The sequence below is a fragment of the Lichenostomus cassidix genome, chromosome 7 (assembly GCF_008360975.1).
Source record: "Lichenostomus cassidix isolate B80296 chromosome 7, HeHo_3.0, whole genome shotgun sequence".
NCBI classification, from domain to species: Eukaryota; Metazoa; Chordata; class Aves; order Passeriformes; family Meliphagidae; genus Lichenostomus; species Lichenostomus cassidix.
Window position 1 is genome coordinate 17,773,627 of NC_139488.1, and position 23,147 is coordinate 17,796,773.

Consider the following 23,147-nt stretch of genomic DNA (forward strand, 5'->3'; position numbering starts at 1 on the left):
CAGAAATGAAACTCAGCCATTTTCAATCTGGTTTTAGTACTTGCATGTGCTTCAGACGGTTTTGTGAGGCATTTCTCTCCACAACTACTAGCTTTACTTTGGAGTATTTAATAAATCCTAGTGAGCTCTTACATCCTTGTAGAGTTACAGTAAAACATCCAGCTTTCATAAAAGACCAAAGCTGCTAATCCCAGCTACAACTTGCAAAGGTAATCCTGTAAATGTACATGTAGGCTGGAACTTTGAAACAGCTCTGAGAAGAGTGAATTGAATATTGATCTTGGTGAGCCTCTGTCTGCAGGATTCTCAGGCTGCGGAATCTGATTAAAAAATCAAGATGTCATGGAGTGGAGAATTTTTGCACACATTTACCATTTGTTGCTGACAACAACTCAACATTTTGGTCTCACTGTCTCACTGCCCAGCTTAGGACCTGTAAAGGATGGCCTTTCTTTGCAGCTTTCCCATAAGACAATCTTACAAGATTGCAGCCCCAGCTTCATCAGATGTTTCTTGCAGACAAGCAGCGTAAGCTCAGACAGCTGGAGGAGCCCTGATTGCAAGTGTGAAAGCAGTGAAGGCAGGAGACTGAGACTGACATGGCTGAGCTGGGCTGCCTGGCATCTGCTGTGGGAAAGGATGTGCCAGTCTGCCAATTTCCCTTGTCCATGGTGCACATCCCAGCAAATCATTTCCAGAGCAAATACTGGGGCAGCAGAGGCATTACCTCACAAGACAGCATCAAAAGAAAAGGTTATTCAGAATAATCATTGTTAAAAATACCCATTGACAGCATTTATCATCACCCATATTAATTTCTCTTTTGTATTTGGGCAGAGGTGAATTGGGCAGGATTAAAAGCTTAATTATTTAGTGAGCCCAGTACTTGATTTTATGTTTTGCTGCCATGTGTTCTAGCCCAGTGTCTGCATAGTTAAGAGCAGCTGCAGTGCTGCTTTTCTTTTGCTGAGGACAAAGTCAGGCAAAGTGTGACATTGGGATGGATCAGCAGTGACCAAGCTGGAAAAGGAACATCACTGGGGGCCAAGCTGTCCTCCTAAACCCATTGTCAGAGCCTGTCATATGGTGGTATCATGCTTCGGAGAATGGAGACAGGAGTGATGGGTGTCAGTTGCCATCTGAGCATCCTCTTCCCATGTTGCCAGACAACAGTTAATTCTCTGAAAGGAGGGATAAGTGTGGAGACATGCATTGCTGTCCTGACAGCAGCCTAACAGGGAAATTGCCACAAAGCAGGAGCAGGCAGGACTGACTCTCTTGAAAGCTTTCCCCAATACTCAAGCTTCCCCTGAAAGGAGCTCTTGGGTGATAAATCCCTTCTGTAAAGAAGCTGAAAAGCAGGTTGAAAGAATTTTCTTAGGGGGCTGTCCTCTGCAGATACCCTCAGAAGCACCTAGAGGAGCATTTTCTTTTCTTTTACCTAATTTTGTCACTTTTTCCTCAAGGTAGGTCTGGTCTAGTATTCTTAGTACTCACTGAAGAAAAAAAAGTGAAACAATCCTATTTTCAGCATTGATAGCAACTGCTTCTCTGGGCTTTGTGGTGGCACAAGGGAAGAAAGAATTTGACTGATCGGACAAGATGGCACAGACTGCTTTGCAACCCAGGATGAGCATCCTGGTGAACTGATTCTCAGCCAGGGATGCTTTTCCCACAGTGCCAACTTCTCTTACCAGGGATGAAACTTTATCAAAAACAGTCCTGCAGAGCAGCATGACATGAATGGCTGAAGTTGTTAAAAAAATCACTTCTTGGCAGTGAACATACTTGAAAGACACTGAAACTGATAGCAGCCCTATGGTAATTGTGTTCTTGTGCAGGGATCTGATTTTTTTTTTTTTTAATTAGAAGTAATCATGTTTGTCTTAGATATATTATTAGCAAAATGACCAGTGAATGGCATACTTGTTTTTTGGTGGTTGGTTTTTTTGTTTGGTTTTTTTTTTAAGTATTCAAACCAGCCTAAACTATATTTATTTGTGATAAAAATATCTATATTGAATAGTACCATAGTATTTAATTTAAGAAATTACAAATTTCTACAGATATTCAAGTGGGTTTTTTTTCTGAAATAGTAATCCTAGACTGAGGGAATGCACAAGTTCAGGGATTCCCTATAATGACAATAAATGTTGAGGTATAATTAGTAATATTTTTGAAAGCCAACAATTGTTTTTTGAAAGAAAGGTACGTTTTAGTTTCAAACTGTAACACAAATTACTGTATTTTTCTTACAATAGTGCTGAACTTTTATTTGAGGTTCTCTGTTTCTGAAAGCAGACATGATGGATTGAAATAAAAGATAATTTATTGCAATGCTTACTTTCAAGTGCAGAGAGAAGCAGTGTAATTGTAATTTACAGTAGCTGTCAAGGAAAATCTATCACAGATGACATTAAAATGACTTATTTTGCCTGAGCCACTTATTGTTTAAATGTGCATAATCTGATAGAAACAGATTTTTTTTTAAATCTGCTTTATATTGTTCTAAATTAATATCAAAACATATACTTACAAGTTAAACATTTTAAACCATTTATTAATACTTTCATCACTACTATTTTTTTGGTAGGAGTTGAAATTTCGTTTATTTAACAACATCACATTTAAGTTTTTTAGCTCTCTACACTCACAACACTTTTCACCTAGACTCACTGTCTAAAAAGCAGATTTCAAACTGGATTTATTTTTGTCTGAAAGAGAAATGTCAGAAATGGTAGAAGAAAATGGACCATAGGGCCCAATTCCATTTCCACAGGAACTGACCACTAATTTTGATATGCCTTTCAATGGAAAGAGGTTAGCAAAGACCCAAATTTTTCTAAGTAAAGTAACTCACAAATCCATGCAATCTTTTATTTGCAACTTGTAGCTGATGGGAGAACGAACTGCTATCAATGAAATACTCGGTGTCAGCTATTGAGCTTCCATAACAAAGACTGTGTTAGAATGTTGACTGCAAACTTAACCTCTGAGACATAATTATTTTGAAACCTATTGTAGAAAGGAAATATTCTGATTATTTGTGCGTAAGACACATTCTGCATTTGACTTGAGCACCTTTACGGAAAAACTGGTGAAAGAAACCTAGACACATTTCCATTCTGCTGGACCTAAACGTTTTCAGCTTGTAGGTGCTTGGTTTTAGGCATTTATCATCTCCAACTCTTGTGAAACTTCAGATTTTGATGTATGTATATATGTATGTATTATATGTCTGTCTGCAAGCAAATGTCAAATGACAAATGACCTGCTACACACAGCTTCACCAAGCCAAGGTGATCTTTCAGCAGTTAAAGTAGCTCTAAACAAATCAGCACATTTAAATCGTCAACATGGTAAAATCTTGAGAAATAAAGTTAATGACCTGCTATTTCATATGCAGTTTTGAACAGCTACCAGCTTCAATTAATCTACTTTGCAAAGGGGATGCTGACTATATATTTATATTTTGCAAGTAAACTGACCTCTGTACCAACACAGCAAAAATCCAATGTCACATTCAACTCTGTTCTTTTTCTTCTTCTTCCTTTTTTTTTTTCTTTTTTTTTTAAAACAGCTAGAATTAATGTAGTGAATCTGTAATGAAATGCATTATCCTGCATGGAGATTTATCAGATTTTCCAACTGAATGCCATGCTTTGCTAGCACTAGCTGGAGTTCACCTGCATGTTGGTGTGGCGTGTGGCTCTTTTTTGTAAAGAGTTAAGTTGAACACAAAAAAAGGGAACAAAGGTCAGCACCCAGCCGCCACTTGAATGTGAGATTTTTCTTTTTATTCCCCTTGATGTATACTAGGCTCTGTGTTATTAGTCTTAATGATGGAAAATTGTAGTGTTGATACAAATCTTTTTTTCAAAGTAGTAGGCGGGAGCTCCATTTGTTAGTAAGTTTTTTTGTGACTAAAAGCCATGGACAGTACATTTATGTAGCAGTAAAAGGCCTAGATGCTCTTTCCATAGCAGAGCTAATTATTCCTACTGTGACCTTACTGATCTACCCTGTTCCTAGTACATCTCATCTGCACGCCTGTTCCTCTGTGTAGATGGTGTCAGAGAATATGAAAAACCCTATAATGAAACCATTTTCATGATGGAGAAAGGCTACTGGAGTTGCACTTGCTACAAAGAGGCTCAATTATATGAGTAATTGTGATAATTTTCTACATTCATAGCCTTCAATGGGGAAAAAAGAATGAGAGCCACAAAAGAAAATTACTTTAACAAGAAAGTACAGAGAGTAAAAATGGAAGAAGAGACAAAAAGGGGGAAAAAATAACCAGAAAAAAAAGTTTAAAAAATAGATCTGGAGGGAGGAATAGCAAGACAGGGAGAACAACAGAAATGCTCAAAAAGCCTATGTGCAGCTGTGTTGCACAATTAAATTGAATTTTTTTTCTGCAGTTGATGAATGTGACTACTGCAAATGTGCCTCTGTAGTTAGCTATCATTTGTTGTTCCGTGACAGGAAAAGGATAATTACCTCTCAGAGAGAATCAAAGGCTGACATGCCCTTTAGACACAGCCATGAATGCAGAGCTCGATAGAATGCTTGAATAAGAATCCAGTGTTCTGTGCCCCCTTCTACTCAAGAATAAATTTTGTTAAAATGCAAGAGCACCACCAGTAAATTTGTTGAACCCTAGGTGTTCAAAAATATGAGGTGCATCTATCGACTCGTCCCATTTGCAAAAATAAAACTACATTTTGAATTCACTTCTATTATATTCATGGACAGTAAGATAGTGAGATATGCATTAAATTTCTTTTCCCAGTAGGGGTCTGATTCAACATTTCCTATGAAAGAACAGAAAGACACTATCCTTTTTCTCCAGGCTAGTTAGCCTATAATTTAAAACTGTCAAAAACACAATTTTATACAAAGTCTTCAATAAAAGCTTCTCAGATATAACCCAAAGAGGTTTTACTAAAGTTTGATTCAGACTCTGTTACAATATTTTTAAAGCTATAAATACATCTAACTGATATTTTGCCGTTCTCTTTTTTTCTTAAAGTATTTGAAGATTTACAAAGAAAAAAAAAAGCAGCATCCTTTCAAGGTGACTAAGCCTTGCAGCTTTTAAGTAATCAGAATGAATTCAATAGCTTGTTGGGACCATTAGCAGTCTGAAGAAGTATTGCTTAATGAAATGAATATAATATATGTCTATTTCTTTTTTTTGGCAAACATTTAAAAATAATCCATAGGTACCTCAAAAAAACTAAGTCACATTTTTATTTAAAGCCATCAGCAGCAGAAGAGTCATGACTGCATTTATGTGAAGGCTAGAAGAGTGCAAAATAGGGAAAAATCTCTGAATGTCAGCTCTTTTTTCCCTGTGACGTTAGCAGGCACTGCTCTTTGTAAGATCAGAAGCTCTCGAGTTAAATATTTTCATAGTTTTTAAACAAAGAGCTTATTTATGTTGACTAATTCCTTTCCAACATTCAATGAAAACAATGGTTTCTAACTGTCTTATACTGTTAGACAGATGTGGTGCAGTGTCACACACAAATAAAAAATAAACAAAAGCCCACTGCAAATTACATCTGTTAATTTAAATCTACTTTATGAATATTTTTGTCTCTTTCTACGGTTATCTTTGCTGACCCTAGTGTAATTCACTTTAAAAAAAAATACCTCTTACCCAAGGAACAACATTATAGCTTGGCAGTTCACATACTGATATCAGACTGAAATGATGGTTTTGAATCATAAAACATGTCATCAGCTTTATACCAAACCACCAATAACCTTTGTCCCACTTGCCAGCCCTCCTTTTACTTGTCAATATAAGGCTTACCTGATTGTGTTTCCAATTACAGAGAAGGGAGCCCCTGGTCTGCAAGCTGCAATTGCTTCATCTCTACATTTCCTGGCAACCTCCACTAACTTTTCACCAGATTTATCCACATTGCCCACCAAAAAGGTTTCAGAAGTGTCACCATGGTAGCCATTGTAATACACCTAAGCGTATGCAGAAATGTAAAAACATTTTCTCATTTTGCATCCAGAAACAGATCATCTTCTTAATTAAATCCATTCTTTCTAGGAACAAGCTATATATTGCAACAGATTGACAGGTAAGTTGTATTTGCAAGACTGGAAAAGCAAAGCATTGCAGAGGGAAGAAAAAAAAAAAGCCTGAAAGATTGCAAGGTGCCTAAGGGTTGCCAATGTTGCCAATTAAAAATTCAAGAAAAGCAGAGGCTGTGCATCTGTGCCCAGCAGTGCACCAGACAGTGACACTGCTCAGCTACAGGACACGAGCATAACTGGGCCATTTGCGAGGAGATGGGTGGGGGCCCTGGATGGGCTGAAGGGCACCTTGGGGGCCATTGGGTGGCCACTCATCCTGGCCCCTGCCCCTGTGGCCATGGAGCTGCTTGTGCCCCAGAGGGGCAGGGCATTGAGCCCCAGTGCTGGCTGTGGGCACTGGTGAACCTGCTGGTGGCCGGCAGGGACGTGTATGTCCGCAGTCAGCAGCCCTCGCTGGAGCTGTGGGGTGAGAGCCATACCCTGCTACCAACACCCAGAGTGAACCCCAGGGAAAGTGTGGGCCAAATCCACTGTCAGCTGCTGCAGGTTTTCTTGAATCTCATTTTTAAGCTACAGTGTGGCATTAACACTGGATTTTACTTCTGATTTCCAGAAATGAATTTTGAGAGAATAAATGAACTGCTGCAGCACTGAAAAATTTCATGTTCTGAAAATGAAACATGCTGTTCAATTAATTACATATTGGGTTTTTTTTTCCTTTTTGACATTTCATAGGTTTTAAATCTTGGCTCTCCTGAAATCTGTTGAACACAAGAAACCCTGGCTATGCACTATGGAGCTCTGCAACACACCATTAAAACAGGGTTTCCAGCTCTGCACCATGGCAGGCAGGCCCTTAATTGTAAGACCAAGCCAAATTTCCCTACAAAAAGACAAATTATAATGGTGCACAATTTTGATCTTCTAAATAATTTTTTTCCCCCAAACAGTGGGCAACTATCCTTCCACAACTAATTACTCACCAAGCTCGAACCATTGAACTTTTGCCACTGGCAAGCTATTTGTGAAAGACAGACTCACATTCTTTTTGGTTGATTCCAAACAAAAAAAAACCCCACAACCCCAAAAACCCCATGCTACAGTTTATCCCAAGGCCAGGTTTATCTTCAGGCTGAGATGTGAAGAAAATGCAGGTCATTAGGAGCAAGGGGTGTTTTAAAGCAAGGTGAGTGCTAGCAAGGGCCCAACTGTGTTGCCATCGCTCCAGCCAAGAGCAGCTGCAATCCCCTGCTCTACACGTTCCTCGGCCAGTTCAGACTACTGCAAAATCTTTCTTAATTTTTTTATTTAATGCCCATTGGGCAGGTTTTAAACTAGCTAGTTCATATTTTAACTTAACTAGTTTGTTTTTAGCTCTAGCAAGTAAAACGCACAAACACCCAACATTAAACATCATTATCCCGGAAAAACAACACAGATTTAAAATACAGGAGAGTTTTAAAATAATATTAATAATAATAAAAACAACAATAATATTTACTGCAGCACATCAACTGCAACTACACATTTTTGATGTTAATAAACTACAACCACAGCAACTGTAACACACTATTTCCTTCAAATTCAGTGAAAGGACCAAGTTGTAAGAAACATTAACCTGGTAACAATAGGCTGAAAATTGCACTATGCTAAGGATCCAGAGACGGATAACACTATTGTCTCTATACTAAAACACATTTTCAAGTCTACATGTTTCAAGCCTATAAAATTTGTATTTAATCTATGAAATGCAACCATCTTAATTGTGGTAAAATGGATTTTTTTTTGTTCAGATAATTTGTACAAAGTGCTACGTATTTACACTTAACAACCTGAGTATTATTTAATTATTTCATATAACCTTTACACAATTATAAACAATTTGTTTTGCAATATTTACTTTGATTTTTATTCTGTCCAGCTGTGAAATGTCCCAGTTTTGGTCATTAAAAACTAGCTAAGAGATCAGTCAGTAATGAGGAAAGGTAGTACTTTTTCCTCAGTTATTTTGGACTAATCAATTATCACATACAGCACAGTTCAGTTTTAAATGATAAAAAAAATCTTTACAAAGATAGTCAACAATTCCCATCCTTGCACGAATCTTCACATTCACAGAAACGTCAAGATTTATTTTATTTTACGAGAGAATATTGAAAGCAAATAAATATATGTCTTCAAAAAGGCCAGGAACATTTAGTCAGACATTTGTGAAGCACAGTGGACAAGATATACACACTATGTTAATATAAAAATTTTTCATTTAGTTTATCATGGAAAGTATCTGTCATATGAGTCTACACATTTTTTTTTAACCTAAAGCATCATTTTTATCTTGACAGATAGAACAAAAAGTAACATGAACCTTTAGGAGGTACAAAGAAATATAATTCAAATCCTTAAGTGTTGCAAACTGATTTAGTCTAACAAACTAAGCAAAGCGACACCAGTTCACCAAAGTAAAAATGAAGGTCAAAAACAGAGTTTAAAAACGCTAGATTGCACTGCGTAAACCTGATAGTCAGAATTCTACAATTAGAAAGTACAGAGATGGGAAAGAATCTAAAAAGATCAAAAAAACAAGCAAAACCAAACCCAGTTCTGGATCACATGTGAGTATGTAATGGGAAAAAGGTCACTGACCCTAATTTTAATAGAAAAAATATTTTAGAAAGCTTGAATCTCGTGCTCAGAGGTAGGTCTGCTAGAGATTTCTTCACTCTGCCAGTATGAAAATAGTATCAAGCTACCAAGAGTTTCTTTAATGATTTTAAAAGCTTGTTTTTATGAGATGCTACTCCCTTGTATGTGACATATTATTGCAAAATAATGGTAGGATTAAAAAGACATCTGTGTTCATATTAGAAATGAACAGCACTTCAGAAAAATAAAAACATGCAGAGCAAAAAGAAAAAAAACTTCTATAAGACACAATTTTTTTTTCATAAATGAAATGAGAATTAGGTTTCCAGTGCCTGTGCTTTCTTGCTCCTAGGAAAATCCAGCCTGTGTTTATTTAAATAGCTATAATTGATGATTCCCTAGAAATATTAAGTCACAGTTATATCACACTATTTCTGTTTCTGCTCAAAAGGTTCAGGGCTTTTATACCAGAAATGGAACACAACACTACCTTCGGGGATTTTAATAAATGTAGGGAACACTGCTAGCAAAAGAGTTGCTGTCCAAATAGACTGACATACACAGGCCAATGTAGCCTCTAATGACAGAGTAAGATAATGTCAGGCCCCACTCAAAATCAGCAGGAAGAGGAAGATCAATCTTGGCAGAGTGAAGGAAAAATGCTGGCTTTCTTCATGTTAGCTCATCTCATACATATCTATCTTCAGCTGCTGCCCAGTACTGTGGTGCTCTGCATTAACTACACAGTGGATCAATAACAATTACACCTTCTCAAAAACATGACACATAGCAGGATTGGGTTGACATTTCACTTAGGCCAACATTGATCTCAGTGCATCTGATTCCAGTCCTAAATTCAAGTCAGGCCTGGCTCTAGCTGGAATAAACACACAGTTAAAAACAAAAAAGGAAACCAGCTGCTTGTGCCTTGGCTCAGAAGTAAACAGCACATCCATCTGTGCATCCCCCATCTCCAATCCACTATTCTTCCTGTTGCTACTAGTGATTCTAAAGTTGATCAAAGACTATTTTTTATATGAATTACTCACCGTGACATCAATGTTGATAATATCTCCATCCTGAAGAGGTCGACTGAAACATAAACAGAAAAAAAAAAAGTGGTGACAGACAGTTCCCAACAAAGGGAATATAAGAATAAACACCTAATGACACATACATAAAAAATCAAGGGGTAGATATTTTGTGATGGAGGAAGGCAGAGGCAAACAGAATAACCATTTTTAATGTTCAGCTCTGACTACTTAGAGAACAAGTGTAGCTGAATGTAAAATAATGAGAAACAACTACCAGAAAAACATATCAACACCTGAAAAATCTACCATTATATTTATTCTTTTTCTCTCACTAGGGTTCATATTTTACTTTGTGAGTAGCTGAATGTATTGAGAATATTAAAAAAAAAACCCACATAAATTCAAATATATTTATTCCTCAGTCTATACTTATTTTGCTGGATAAAAAAAAGTCAGACTGTACCGGGTTTTTTCTTCCCCCCATCACTAAACTCAAAATGCAATATGCTATTTTTCTTTAAATGTCTGGACAAACAGGATAATATTTTTTTTCCTATTTCACATACATTTCTATAACAGCTATCAGCATCATGTAGTAACATGTGGTAACGTGTTCTGCATCTGCAATGTGTTTACGTACGACATTTAGTTAAGCTGAAGTGTGTTCCATATTAAATACAATTTATTAATTTCAGTTTAACATTTTAATTCCCAGTTGCAAAATGTACATTATTGGGGAAATACCTGTCAGGAATACCATGACATACCACGTTGTTTACCGAAGTACAAACAGATTTTGGAAAACCTCCATAGCCCAGAGGTGACGGATAGGCATTCTGTCTGATTATTTCATGATGAACAATGGAATCTATTTCTTCAGTTGTCATGCCAACCTAAAATATCAAACATAACATCCTGTTAAAAAAGCAAAGATAGTTTCTCATATTTAGTGAATGTGATTGCAGCCAATCTTCAATGAAATATTGGATGCTTCAAATACGCTGCTTTGATACAAAACACTATACTGTCTGATATCCTTTATTGATATATGGACTTTTTTTTGAGAGAAAAAGGTTTTAAATAAAGCATGCAGTAGAAATGAGCATTCAAAGGCTTCTAAAAAACCTAAAATACTGTTTACTTCTGTTCCGTTCTTTTTTCCACATCTGCTTTCTCAAAGACACCAATTTCCCATGGCATTTTGTTCCAGTAGCTGCTATAGAAATGTATAGTTTCAATGTTTTTAGACCCTTAAAACACAACATTACTTTCCCTTTTTATTTCTAAAAGAAAGGATATTAAATCCTGTAGTCACCCAATACAGTTACCATAATGTATTTAAGCATTTTAAGAAATTGTTTTCAAGCATTCTTTAATTTTTTTAAGTATTTAAATACTTAGCTTCATATTTTGAGGCTATTTTACTTAAAGTTGCCATAGCCTGGATGATCATAGTGAATCTACAAGCGCTTACCCATCATTTAAAAAAATCTTCATTTTTATGCCTGATGTTTTCTAGATTCATCTTTTCCTCAAGATTTTACATATTAAAAAAACCCCTCTCATAGATCATTCAGCGATTTTCTGAGAATCCATGGAGTAGAAAGTGCACATGTTTAAAATAACATTATTCTCACTTTTCTTTTGGATCAATGCTGTCTCTGGAATGGTTAGAGCTGAAATTTGAAATCTGGTAGGGAAACCACTCTCACTGAGAAGTACTTTTGAGGGTTCCTCCGTAAATTGATTTTGATTTGAATAAGTTCTGAGCCTTTGAAGATCATACTTTGTACAGATATGAGTATCAGTCTTGGCATATTGAAGGAAAAAATCACACTGGCAGTGATTCTGGAGTAACAGGTGGAATATAGGTAGGCTGTGGTGCAGGAGACAGTCATACATTGAAATACTGAGTGGCCATGCACACTGAATACGGGAGAGTGCATTTGTGCTCTGTGCTGAGGATAAAACCACATCTATTACTCAGCTGAATTTTGTTCAGCACACAAACAGTTTTGGGCAGGTGAGAGGCAATGAACGTGGGTTCAAGACTAGGATTTGGGACTGCTGTACCTACCCCTGCTCTGCAATATATAAGTCATTGCAGCCTCAGTGCTGGGATGGCAGCCGCAGCCTTGGCACATTGTCTGGACTGGATACAGCAGCCATTGGCTCTGGATAAATATAGGTTTGTTGTTCTTGCCTTTGCTCAAACATCTTCATCTTTAGCCCACAGACAAACTGAACTGCTATGTACCTGACTGCATGCTGCTGCTCTGTTCAAGCTATTTGATGCACCTTTTGGATACTCAGCAGACAGATTTCTGGTGACTGCATGGCTTACACCCCGTGAAAAGTTCTACTCTTAACAGTATGTGCTTTCCTTTTAAAGATACTTTTGCTAGCTGGGCAAGTTTGGGGTGGCACCTACTGTGCACCTAATCCCTTATCTGGAACAGGGCAATTCAAAGGTATATAATAAAATATTTTCATGTCACAGAATCTGCTGCTTTATTCCCAAATCTGTAACTCAAACCCAGGAAAGCTATCATATATAATACCATATTGTAATTTGAAGTCCCACAGGCAGTAATGGTAACATCAAAACCATGCACAGTTCAAAACACATCTCTCTGTATCTGTGGATTATAATGCACCTTTGTTATATTGGGGGATCTTACTGCCACTAGCTAAAGCACAGGCAAGCGCCAGTTTGGAGGACTGCATGCTAGGTGGGTTCAGCAAGATAAGAGGAACAAGTGGAGGGATGGGACTCTTCAGATAAAAGAGGAATGTAGAGTTTAGTTTATGAGAATAGCCTAAAAGAGCTCGGTTTGTTTACTCTGGTGCACAGCTCTGCTTCTGTGTGAAGGGGAATACACAAGGAAAGGCAGGAAGATTTAAATTAAAGAGCAGTGTTGGCACAAGAACAGATGGGTATGAACTGACCTTGTACAGCTTCAGGCTGGAAAGCAGAAGATGCTCACTGTCAATTAGGGAGGTTTTGGAGCATCCTCCCAGTCAGGGGAGTCTTGAACAAACACTTTTGTAAAACAGAGCTCACCACCAGTCTGTGACTGACCTGGGCAGTGGTCTCAGCACTGCAACTCCAAATGCCACCTCCCTTCTAGTACACAGGTCCTGGTCATGTAATTCGTACCTTATACACCCTTTTGCTCCGAAACATTCATTGTGTGTGTGTGGTATCTTGCTATTATGTATGATTTGGCACATACTATGAACTACATCATAAACTTCACTATACTGCATACATGCGTATTTACACATGATAACAACCAAAGAGTATTTGTGAAAAACTGCTCTCATTCAAAATCCACTTTGCACCCTGACCCTTCAAAAATATGTATATGCCCTTAACTTTAAATAAGTTTTATAGTATTGATAAATAATTGGACATTAAAAAGTTAAACAAGCACAAAGCTATGTAAGACTAAAGCTTCAGGCAGTTTTGTTATTGGCCATCCCAGCTCCAGAACTAAACCTTTGGGAAAGACTGATGATAGCTGAGAGAAAAATCCCCTTTTAAGTCAATGGCATTGACCTACAGTCCCCATCTATCTCTGCATCTCATAGCTACTCAACCCATTTCACCTTATCCAATATGCTATTACATGAAATAACAAGGCAAGCCTAAAAAAGCACTTCTTCATCGGCAAAACCTGGTAGCAGGCTCCTCCTTCTACATTTTTTCTTGGGAGGTATCCCAAAAAGCATACTGCAGGAACATTGCTGGAAGCCATGAGGCTTTATTATCAATGCACTCTGGAAAATTGTGTAGAATTTGGCAGCTATTTTTTCCAACAGCAGCTCTACAAGTTGTATTGGATCCCACAGGACAGTGAGGGCTAAAGGACAGATGGGAATGGAGAAGGCAGACCAAGCCCTTTGGGACTGTACACACGCAGAGCTGGAAAGCATGACATATGAGAAAGATGGGTCATGAAATGAAAGGAAAAAATGTAGCGTGGGCCTTATGAGAAACTCACAATTTGACACAATCCGAAGAGAGGGAGATTGCAAACACAGAGATATTACACCTGATCCAGCAACTAAGTACTACATAGGTCCCAAATACAGAAATAATTAAACAGGCATATCATGAACTGAATCAAAAGTTAATAAATCCTTATTTTTCCAGGACTGAACTTAAAGGTGGATGCACATTACAGGAAAGTTAAAAGAAAAAAGAAGTAGGAACAAAACCCAAATAAGTGAAAGCATAAAAGACATCCAAGCTGTTATGGGACTTCTGTAATTGCTACCTTTAAGCCCTTTCCAGCCAGAAGCAGGACATGACGGGCCAACTGACAAGCTTGACGAAGCCCTTGAATCTGATCTTCATTCTTAATTTCTATGCCGTCTCCCCAGTCTGGTACAATGCCTGTCGTCACATAGTCTGGCTTCTTTATGTGCTTGGAGAAAAAGGATTGAAAATGAAGATCAGAAAACTGAGCATGACAATGGGATCATTTTCTCAGATACTGCCTCCTGCTTCATGGCAGCTTGCCCTTTCTGTCGTAGTATCGACCTTCCAAAGCCATCAGGGCAAACCCTCAAGGCTGCCTCAGTATTTCTTCCACTGCCCTTTTGAACTTAACATTGCCTGTTACTACTGACTTACACAGTCTGTTAGCCTTCCAGTGCTGAAACCCCGGATACTGCAGCTGACTTCCAGCACAGACAGTCCCAAGTTATGAAACTGTGAGAAAGACTTAAAAACTGTTCATTTTCTTTTGCAAAGAGGGACATTTTCTACAAAAGGCATATTAACACTGGAAGTGATGGGACAAACTCACAGAATTAGTCACAAAATTAAAACTGATCAAATCCTTTGTTTCTCATTCAGACAAAACTTCTATTGAGAAATCCACAAGATTGCTTTTTGACTAAGAACCTTAGAATTTAACTTAGAAGCTTAATTTAATTTAGAAGCTTTTACATATTAATCTAGTTCACATGATGTGCCCAAATTTGTCCATCTACAACATTAACAAGGGTATCCCAATCTGCTATATCGAGGGAAGTGTAATAAACCTCATTTTTTCCACACAAGAACTTCTCAGCCCTCGTATGAGGTGAAATTTCCCATCTGATTTTTTAAAATCTGCAACAATTTCATGACGTTTATAAACATGAAAGCTAATAAGAACAGTAATGTCTTGCACAGAGATGGAAGTGCACTTTCTCTCTGAGGGTCCTAGGCTGTTTCACTGGCTGCAGAAGAATCCCTTTGCCCATGACAGCCAGGCTGATTTTCTGCCATGCTGGCTACAGGGTGAGTTTTGCACTGACTTCACAAAATACAGAGTCAAGCTGGCAGGCAGAAAACAAAGTAGGCACTTAGGCTGTACACAACATGACCATCCCATAACAGGGTGTAGGAGTAACAAAGAGACAGACAACTAAGGAGCTTTATTGGGACTTTAAATAGGAAAACTACTGTTACTCCTACAGGTATTTTATGTCTGATCTGATAAAAAGTGAAACTATCTTTAGTGAATTTACGTCAATACAATTTCAGATTTCCTTTTCTTTCAAACTAATGCCATATCAACCTTAAAAATGTCGTATTGCAGTAGTTTGGGCCTTGATTAAAAAAATCCCAAAACAATGCCTTTTGCTGGTTTAGTAACTCCATACATAGCATCACCCTCGCTTTCCCCTTGGAGGGCACTTACCTATTAACTGAAACACGACCTTACTGACCTCTAAGAACTGTTAAGGGAGAAGCCCAAAGCAGTGTACATACAAATGTCCATGTGGCCAGTTTCACACCAAAGTCTTAAAGAACACTATATTATTTCAATGTGATTTCTGGCATACTCTGAATAAAAGTAGTAACTTTACCCTCAAGTTTTCAGAGGTCATAGATTTAGATTGATTTTTAGACAGTCTGAGAACTCTGATCTGGGAAGACAACGTCTCATTATGACAATATACTTCTCCCTCTTTATCCTAAAAGAAGCATCTAAATACAGAAAATATAGTTTGTAAATGCTGTGATTTTTAAGCTTCTGAAAATATATAGAGCATGTAACCCTATGCTCTCCCTGCACACAGAGCTTCCACAATCTCTTAGAGCTAAGAGACCTACATCCATCATTCTTACCTGCTTTCCTATCTAACAACTTTTTAGTATTTCTGGCCCAAGGAAACACCCTATATTTGGCATAAGAAAGCTGTACTTAAATAAAAAACAAAATTGTAAAACGTACTAATATGCATCCTCTGAAGCACTCTTTAGAAAGGGTACTTTGGTTTCTTTTAGCTAAAGGAAAGATACTAAACAGTTAATCTGTATGCTGTAATTAAACAGGGGGAAAAAAAAGAAAAGCAAAAAAAGGAAATCAAAAGTGGAGCACACGTTAAATTAGAATTTGCATGAAAGAGTCCCTTTTAGGTTTAAAGTAAATAAAAATACATGTTGCAAGGAAAAAGAACACTCAGGCACAAAAAAGACATGCACATTAAAATGTGCAGTGGGGTTGTGGGACAGCTACCAGCAGGTATTGTACCTTCTCTTCCTGATACAACCAAATAATAAAACCATCAGCAAAATAGAAACATTTTTACAATTAGGTTGCTAAAGATTTATACAGAAGGGGACTCAGATGATCATCAATGATTTCTACTGACTTCCAGTAGGACTGTCTACAACTGCTCCAAACAAGAGTATGGACCAGAATTGCGGACTGATAATTATAATACATTTATACTACTATAACAGAACAAGCCCCAGGTTTGAACTCCCTCATTACTAGATACATCACTGTGTTTAACATGGTGGACAGCTGAACACTAGCACCCCTATTTCAAATACCAGACCAAGCAACAGAACAGTGATCCAACCCCCAGCTGTTGGACAACAAATACACTTGATCGTGACTGCAATCAAACTCTATACTGACTGAAGAACAGATTAGGTAACAGAAATTGCAGTACCTTAGGAACTTGGTGAGCTGGAGAAACCGTGGCTGGCCAAACTATACTATAAGCAGTATTTCTTTGTCCCTGAAAGAAGCATCTTTGCTGTTGATTGCTTGAGTGCCTGTGCAGGTAGTTACGATTGCACAAAGAAAAGATTATGCGGCAGCCAGTCACAGAACCTGTTAACAGACAAATTAAAAATGGTTAACATTTCTTTCTACTTCCACATTACAAAATGGAAAGTATGCAAAAAGAAGGTCATAATGTAAAACAAAGCACAGATCTCATGTAATTGCCAATGGCAGTTCAAATCTTGCACTGTTTAAGAGAGCAGTAAGAACAAGAAGAAATGAGAACAAAAAAACTTCCCAAACAATGCTTCGAAGCTTTATGAAACACCAGAGCTCTTTTGGTTCGATGCATTAAGAAGCAGTGCAGATAAATTCCCCACAGTTTACAGACAGGAGTGATGCTCTAACTGGCCTCTGCTTGGAGCAATTTGCACGGCTAGAAGCTGCACTGTTCAAGGCTTGGCAAACCAGTTAATGATGGATAATAGAAAGAAAAGCCAAAAATAAAAAATAATGTTATTTCTGACAATACTTTCAGCTGTATTTTTGCAGAATTGGTCACAGATTTGAGCGTAACAAAGGTAATGCTGCTTTTTGCCGTGTTGTTCAAGATGCAAAGAATGGGGTTCATTTTGTTCAGGGGCCAACAAAACAAACTTCAAGAGAGATTTTTAATCTTGGCCAAAAGTAACTGAAGGGATTAAAATCGTAATTTATTTGGAATATTTGAATTAGATTTCCATTTAATTCACATGGGAATTTGGTATGAAAGTTTCATAGCTCAAACTTAGTTGTCAGGCAATGACACATTTTGCCCCTACAAAAAAGAAAAAGAGAAAAGAAAAAAAGGGGAAAAAAAGGGCATTGAGGCCCAAAGGTTCTCAGAGACATCAAAACCAAAATAATGCATCACAAAAGACAACGCTAGCATCAAAACTAAGAAATTCAAAAGGATTATTAACACTGCCCAATTAAATTACTATCACACACAGTGTGTATTTCCATTACTCAAACATTCTACAATCTAAACATAGGTTTGTTTTCCTGAAACATAAGTTTAACATAATAGTTGATCTGCTTCTGAAAAATGTCATTATGTATACAAACTCAAGAGTAATCTTGTGGCAAGTAATCCAGATGAGTAATTATTCTCCAGCATCACATTTTTGTTTAAACAGAAGTAACTAAACATTTTTATATCACAGAAATTAAGAAATTAATCTGCTGCATATTTTGTAACTATGTAAAAATGTTTCTTTTCAGAAGAGTTTCTTTCATATCTTGCATGTTTTTATTCTATTGTACCTTCCTTCCTTTCCTTTGGATGCATTTATTACTTTCAGATGCAGAAATTATCCTTTCAGATGCAGTGTTTCACACACAGCCCTTTTACAGTATTCCATGGCATACAGGATATTCGAGTTTTGCAGCCCCAAACCCAGACTGAAGGAAATAGTTGCATTCGGTTTGTGTTAGAAGTGTTCCTGACTGCCTCTCTGCACACTAGTCAGTGCTATATTTAGGTATCAATACCTGCAATGTCAAAACCTAGGTGCAGAAACTTTTACTCAAGCAAATTTTATTGTTTTTTTGGTTGGGGATTTTTAAAAATTGTTGGTAAGTAACAAAGTGGAGCTGAAGGGTGAGGTTCACCTCAAACTCTCAGTATAACCTACGTATCCCAATGGAAGCTGTCTGCTTCAAAACAGAAGAAAGTGTCTCCAAGTGAAGTGGAGCTGCCCAGTTAACAGAGGGCTGGATTGGTTTGGTGGCCTATTAATTAGAAGGAGAAAAAAAAAGGGTCACCTAACTTGCAACTGTCAGCATGTCTGAAGAACCCAAAGCATCCTACAAACTTCCTGGCTGGTTTGCACTCATTTTTGGAATTAGGAAGCACAGAATCTACTGAGGCAGCAACATTTGGGCCATTGGAAGTAACCATCACTCTGGCACCATAAGCCAAGTTGCCTTTTTTACAAAGTCCAGCAGAAGTACCTTGCTCTTACCACAGCTAAAGATACCATAAATATATTGAAATCCCACACTCACTGATGTGGTCAGCTAAAGTCCACATGGACATCAATATGTGAACATGTATTTTAAATGCTCTCCTTGGTGCCCAGCATGCTTCCTGGGCATCCTGTCTACTGTGTCATAATTTAATTGGGGAAGAAATGGTGCAAGTGTGCTTGTCAATTATTCCCAATACCCATCCCCAAATACACACTCTTAAATACATTAAATCATATTCACGGGTGCATGTCTATCAACTAGCCCACATTCAGAAGGGATACCTTTTTATTTGGAATAAAATTTTTACTTCTGTTCTCCCAAAGATACACTGCAAGTGTTGTCACAAAATAACAGGATAATAAGGTACTGTAGCCTGTTGTTATTCTACTAACTATTCATTATAAACCAGATGCATACAAAAATATCTACTACTTGAACAGATGAAATGAGACAAGCAAATAAGTATCACCGTACTAAAATACAATTCCTAAATTATATCACAAGAATTATAAACACAGGCCAACTAAACCTTTGTTTGAAATATAAAAAATTATAAGAGAAAACATTCTCCCACAAAGTAAAAATAAAATTAAATAAAATGGCATTAAAATATAATGAAGTTTCTGGTTTATAATGAAAATCTGGACTCCATCCACACACTTCCTTCCTTAAGAAGGCCTTCTAATGCCTCCACAGCTCCTTTTATTTTTTAAGCTCCCATATTCCCAGCTAATTTGATATAGCAACATCATCAATCACCTGCGACAGGAACAACTGTCTGTATTCCGCAAGTCTGGCTCAGAGATTCCCTCCAGCCCACCCCTTACACCCATCAAAGCTTTTCTCAATGCCTTTATTTACTTCTGCAACACTGGAGCTCAAGCACATCCTTTGTGTTAAGCTTTCTGCATATATTAATTACTGTAAGATAGTTCATAAACATGGCATTTATGCATCTTCCAGCTGAAACTGCAGCCACCGGAGAATGTGGTGTGTGAAGCTGGGTAGCCTGGTAACAGACCAGCACAGCCACGATGCAAAGTTGACCCTTTATGTGTTTATTCTGTACCCCAACAGCAAGACTACGTCACCTGCCACGAGCAATAGAATATTTACTATCAGCTGCACTAAGGAGAATTATCAGCAGCGTTACCGAATCACATCAGCAGCTCTGATGCATCAAGCACAGAAAATTACTGACAACTGCTCCGCTGAGTCGCCAGTGAATCCCACTGTGCAATCCGAGCGCACGCACGTCCTGCCGGAGCCGCTGGATTCCTCAGCATACCTTCCACACCTTCATTTGGATTAATAATATAAATATGCACTGTGAGCTCTTGTGAATTACCAGATGAATTTACCTTGTGTGGAAATTACATTTTTTTTCCTTTTAAATGAGTCAGTCAGAGGGGCTGAATATGGCATTCAAGAATTATGATGGGTGGGAGCATTTTTAAGTGACTGATTTTGCAGCACAGTGTGCCCTATATTTATTAGCCTTTTACTCTAGGGCTATTTTAATTGTTATCTGTTCATGCATGTTACACTATATAATGAAATGCTCCCATTTCACTCATAGAGTGGAGAGTTTTTTATGTGTATCTCTATTAATGACCCTTAATTAAGTTGATTTTAGTAATTTAAATGTGATTTTCCTCTGGTCAAGAAGTATTTTTAACGGGAGATGGTGAAAATGAACTCTCACATAAGCCCTTTTGTAATGCTTCTTGTTTAACAGTTACAGCAATTTATCAAGCTATGTTTTCAATGAATGAAGTGTGGGGTAGCCATGCAAAAAACTGCTCATTTACATGATTCATCACATGTGATTGTTAGCAACCATTTTTTTTTGTATTTATTTATGAAAGATTTCAATTTTCCAAGCAATTAACAAAAATATTACCAATGGATAAACTTCATGACAGTTCTGAGCTACAATAAATACAAGGGTACATCCTAAAAGAGACAAGAAATAAATCAACATATTTTAAAATAATTTAATCACTGTATCAACAGAAACAGAGTACCAAAATTATTTAGGATTACAAGAATTAACATCCCAAACTATGTAGCAAATAAAATCAACTTACTCTTGATAAAGTTAACAATATCAAAAGCATTGTTCTGACAACTCTTTTCAAAATATGTGATTTAAGGTTTTTTTTTAAATTGAAAAAAATAATGACTGTGGAGATTTTCTTAGTATATACTCATTTGGAGGGCAAACACTAGAGATCTTTCATTTGGCTTGTCAGGTAATTTTAATATTCTACTATAATTTAGCTCCTTGTGCAAATATTCTTTGCTGAAACTTCTGAAGAATAAAGTTTAAAATGAGGTACTAAAATTCACTAAGGGTAACAATATGTAGAATCCAGCCAATGCAACTAGGTGGGAATATATAGCTTTTTACTGCTAATTACCAAATGTTCCCATTTTTCAATCTGAAATAATGGCTGTGGTTTGAAAGACCTTTCCTTGTAATTGTAACTCTAACTGACTAATAAAACACTGACTTTGTAATCCCCCTGTTGCAAAGGTATGTCCAAGCTTCAAAAATAGGATGGGAAAGATTAAAGGTTCTTTCCAGCTCTGTGTAACCTGTGTAGCAGAAGAGCAGCTCACATTTCACATGCAATAACCTGTGCATTTACTTAAAAAAAAAAAAAATCACCCCCCCAAAAAAAAAAGGAGAAAACCTCCAAGAACAACATAGGGAAATGCCTGAGGCAGAAGTTGAAACTGATTGGGCAAAGTAGAGGGACAAGAGCCCTTGAAATTAAACAAAAGCAAATTCATTCTGTTGACAGATGTTGATTACATCAAAGACACATAAGAACTTTTTTTTTTGTTTCTCTTTTTTTTTTTCCTTTTTTGCAACTAATACCTCCGCATTTTCTGTACATTATGGATATAACGTACCTTAATCAACATAATCCAACACATAATGATTCTCAAATCTGGTAGAAGTATATTGAAAGAAGGTCTTAAAGACAGGCTTCTCCAAACAAGAGTGTATTCACATGGTCATGTCTGCATACCCGTGCTGGTCACGCCATCATCAGCCCCTTACTTCCAGGGGTTAACTGCTCTGGCAGCCAAATAAAATACAGAGAGCGCTGTGTAATTATGGAGACAGTCAAAGGGCAGACTCTATTTTGAAATCTATTTGCACAGACAAGGTCTTCCAATTTCGCTTACAGGAAACAAGCTGGTAAAGGGGGTCTCCTCCTCTCCAGATGCTTTCCACACGTTTTTCCCACATCAGGAAATCGTGGACATGGACACCATGCAGCACTGTTTCCTGGATTGCAGAACTATGACATTACAAGGAGAAGAGCAACTCCGTGCTCGTGAGAAATATTTCCTCCTAATTGGATGTATTAGGGGAAAGCAAAACCCATAAGGACTACTGAATATGTGACTAGCAGCAATTTGTAAACAGGATGCAGCCACAGCTGTCACAATGGTACTGGGAAAGAGAAAACAGAAATGAAAGGGTAAAAACACTCTGTTTTTAATAGCATGATTGGGGAAATGAAATATTCATCAGGATAGATGTGACTTCAGTTACAACAGCAACACATGGGTGAAAATCTCAACCACAGCAGGTTTAGGACCCTACCCTGATAAACTGAAGCACAGGCCAGTATCATGCAAACACTATATTCTAATTGAGATTGTTTTATTTAATTATTTAATTTTCCCGGAAATTAACAACAGAATCTGTTTAGTTAATAAAGGCAGTAACAGAACTGTCCTTGTTACTCTCCTAAGAGGCAATAAAGCAAAGCAATGGTCAAATGGCAACTGACTCCAAGGGAGAAGAGTCAGCCCCTCCGCCAACATCACTGTGACTCCTCCATGTCATTGAAAAAAATCAGTTTTATCCCTCAGTTATGCTCCTTGCTAATTACAATTCTGCCCTTACTTTATGCAGACTGGAACTGGGCAATTTGTTGGCCATATGCCAATACAAATGAGTTTGTAAATTTATAAACTATATAGAAATAGCTTCTTGTTTGGCTTTACTTACTATGATTTAGTCCAGACTAACAGACTAAAGTAATGAATCACTGCCTTCTGGAATAGTGCTGTGCTTCTAAACCATTACTCAGTCAAACTTAGGGCCAACAAAATAGCTGTTCTACAAGTTGGTAAACTGGGAAACCACAGAGAATCAGAACCCCTTCTATTTACAGGAAGGATGACAGCCTAAGGGTACTTCATCCCAATAATAACAACATTCAAGTACCAGTGCCCAGGTCATGACAAGCCATGACCCTCCCCATAGCTCCTTCAGGAAGCTGGCTCGATGCCACCTTTTATCAGCAGCAACTGACAGTGCAACTTCAACAAACAAGAAGAAAAAAATTAG

The 23,147-nt window shown here is 37.5% G+C and overlaps 1 protein-coding gene and 1 long non-coding RNA gene across 4 annotated transcripts in view; both read right to left on the reverse strand.

The window, feature by feature from the left end:
* Positions 1 to 23,147, reverse strand: part of METAP1D (methionyl aminopeptidase type 1D, mitochondrial) — a 44,586-nt gene that overhangs the window by 4,865 nt on the left and 16,574 nt on the right. For 2 of the 3 annotated variants that reach the window (XM_085066460.1, XM_085066459.1), the window contains exons 2-6: positions 16,701 to 16,864; positions 14,021 to 14,170; positions 10,482 to 10,630; positions 9,753 to 9,795; positions 5,825 to 5,988 (exon numbers count right to left, since the gene is read on the reverse strand). In XM_085066460.1, the coding sequence (XP_084922586.1) occupies positions 5,825 to 5,988; positions 9,753 to 9,795; positions 10,482 to 10,630; positions 14,021 to 14,170; positions 16,701 to 16,864 (670 nt within the window). The remainder of the gene's footprint in view (positions 1 to 5,824; positions 5,989 to 9,752; positions 9,796 to 10,481; positions 10,631 to 14,020; positions 14,171 to 16,700; positions 16,865 to 23,147) is intronic. The other variant, XM_085066461.1, reaches the window with a different exon arrangement.
* Positions 18,415 to 22,088, reverse strand: LOC146434659 (uncharacterized). Its single transcript, XR_014853474.1, has 4 exons — positions 21,971 to 22,088; positions 21,692 to 21,860; positions 19,923 to 20,066; positions 18,415 to 18,529 (listed from the first exon to the last, which is right to left on the reverse strand). It is a non-coding gene; the product is annotated as an uncharacterized LOC146434659 (long non-coding RNA).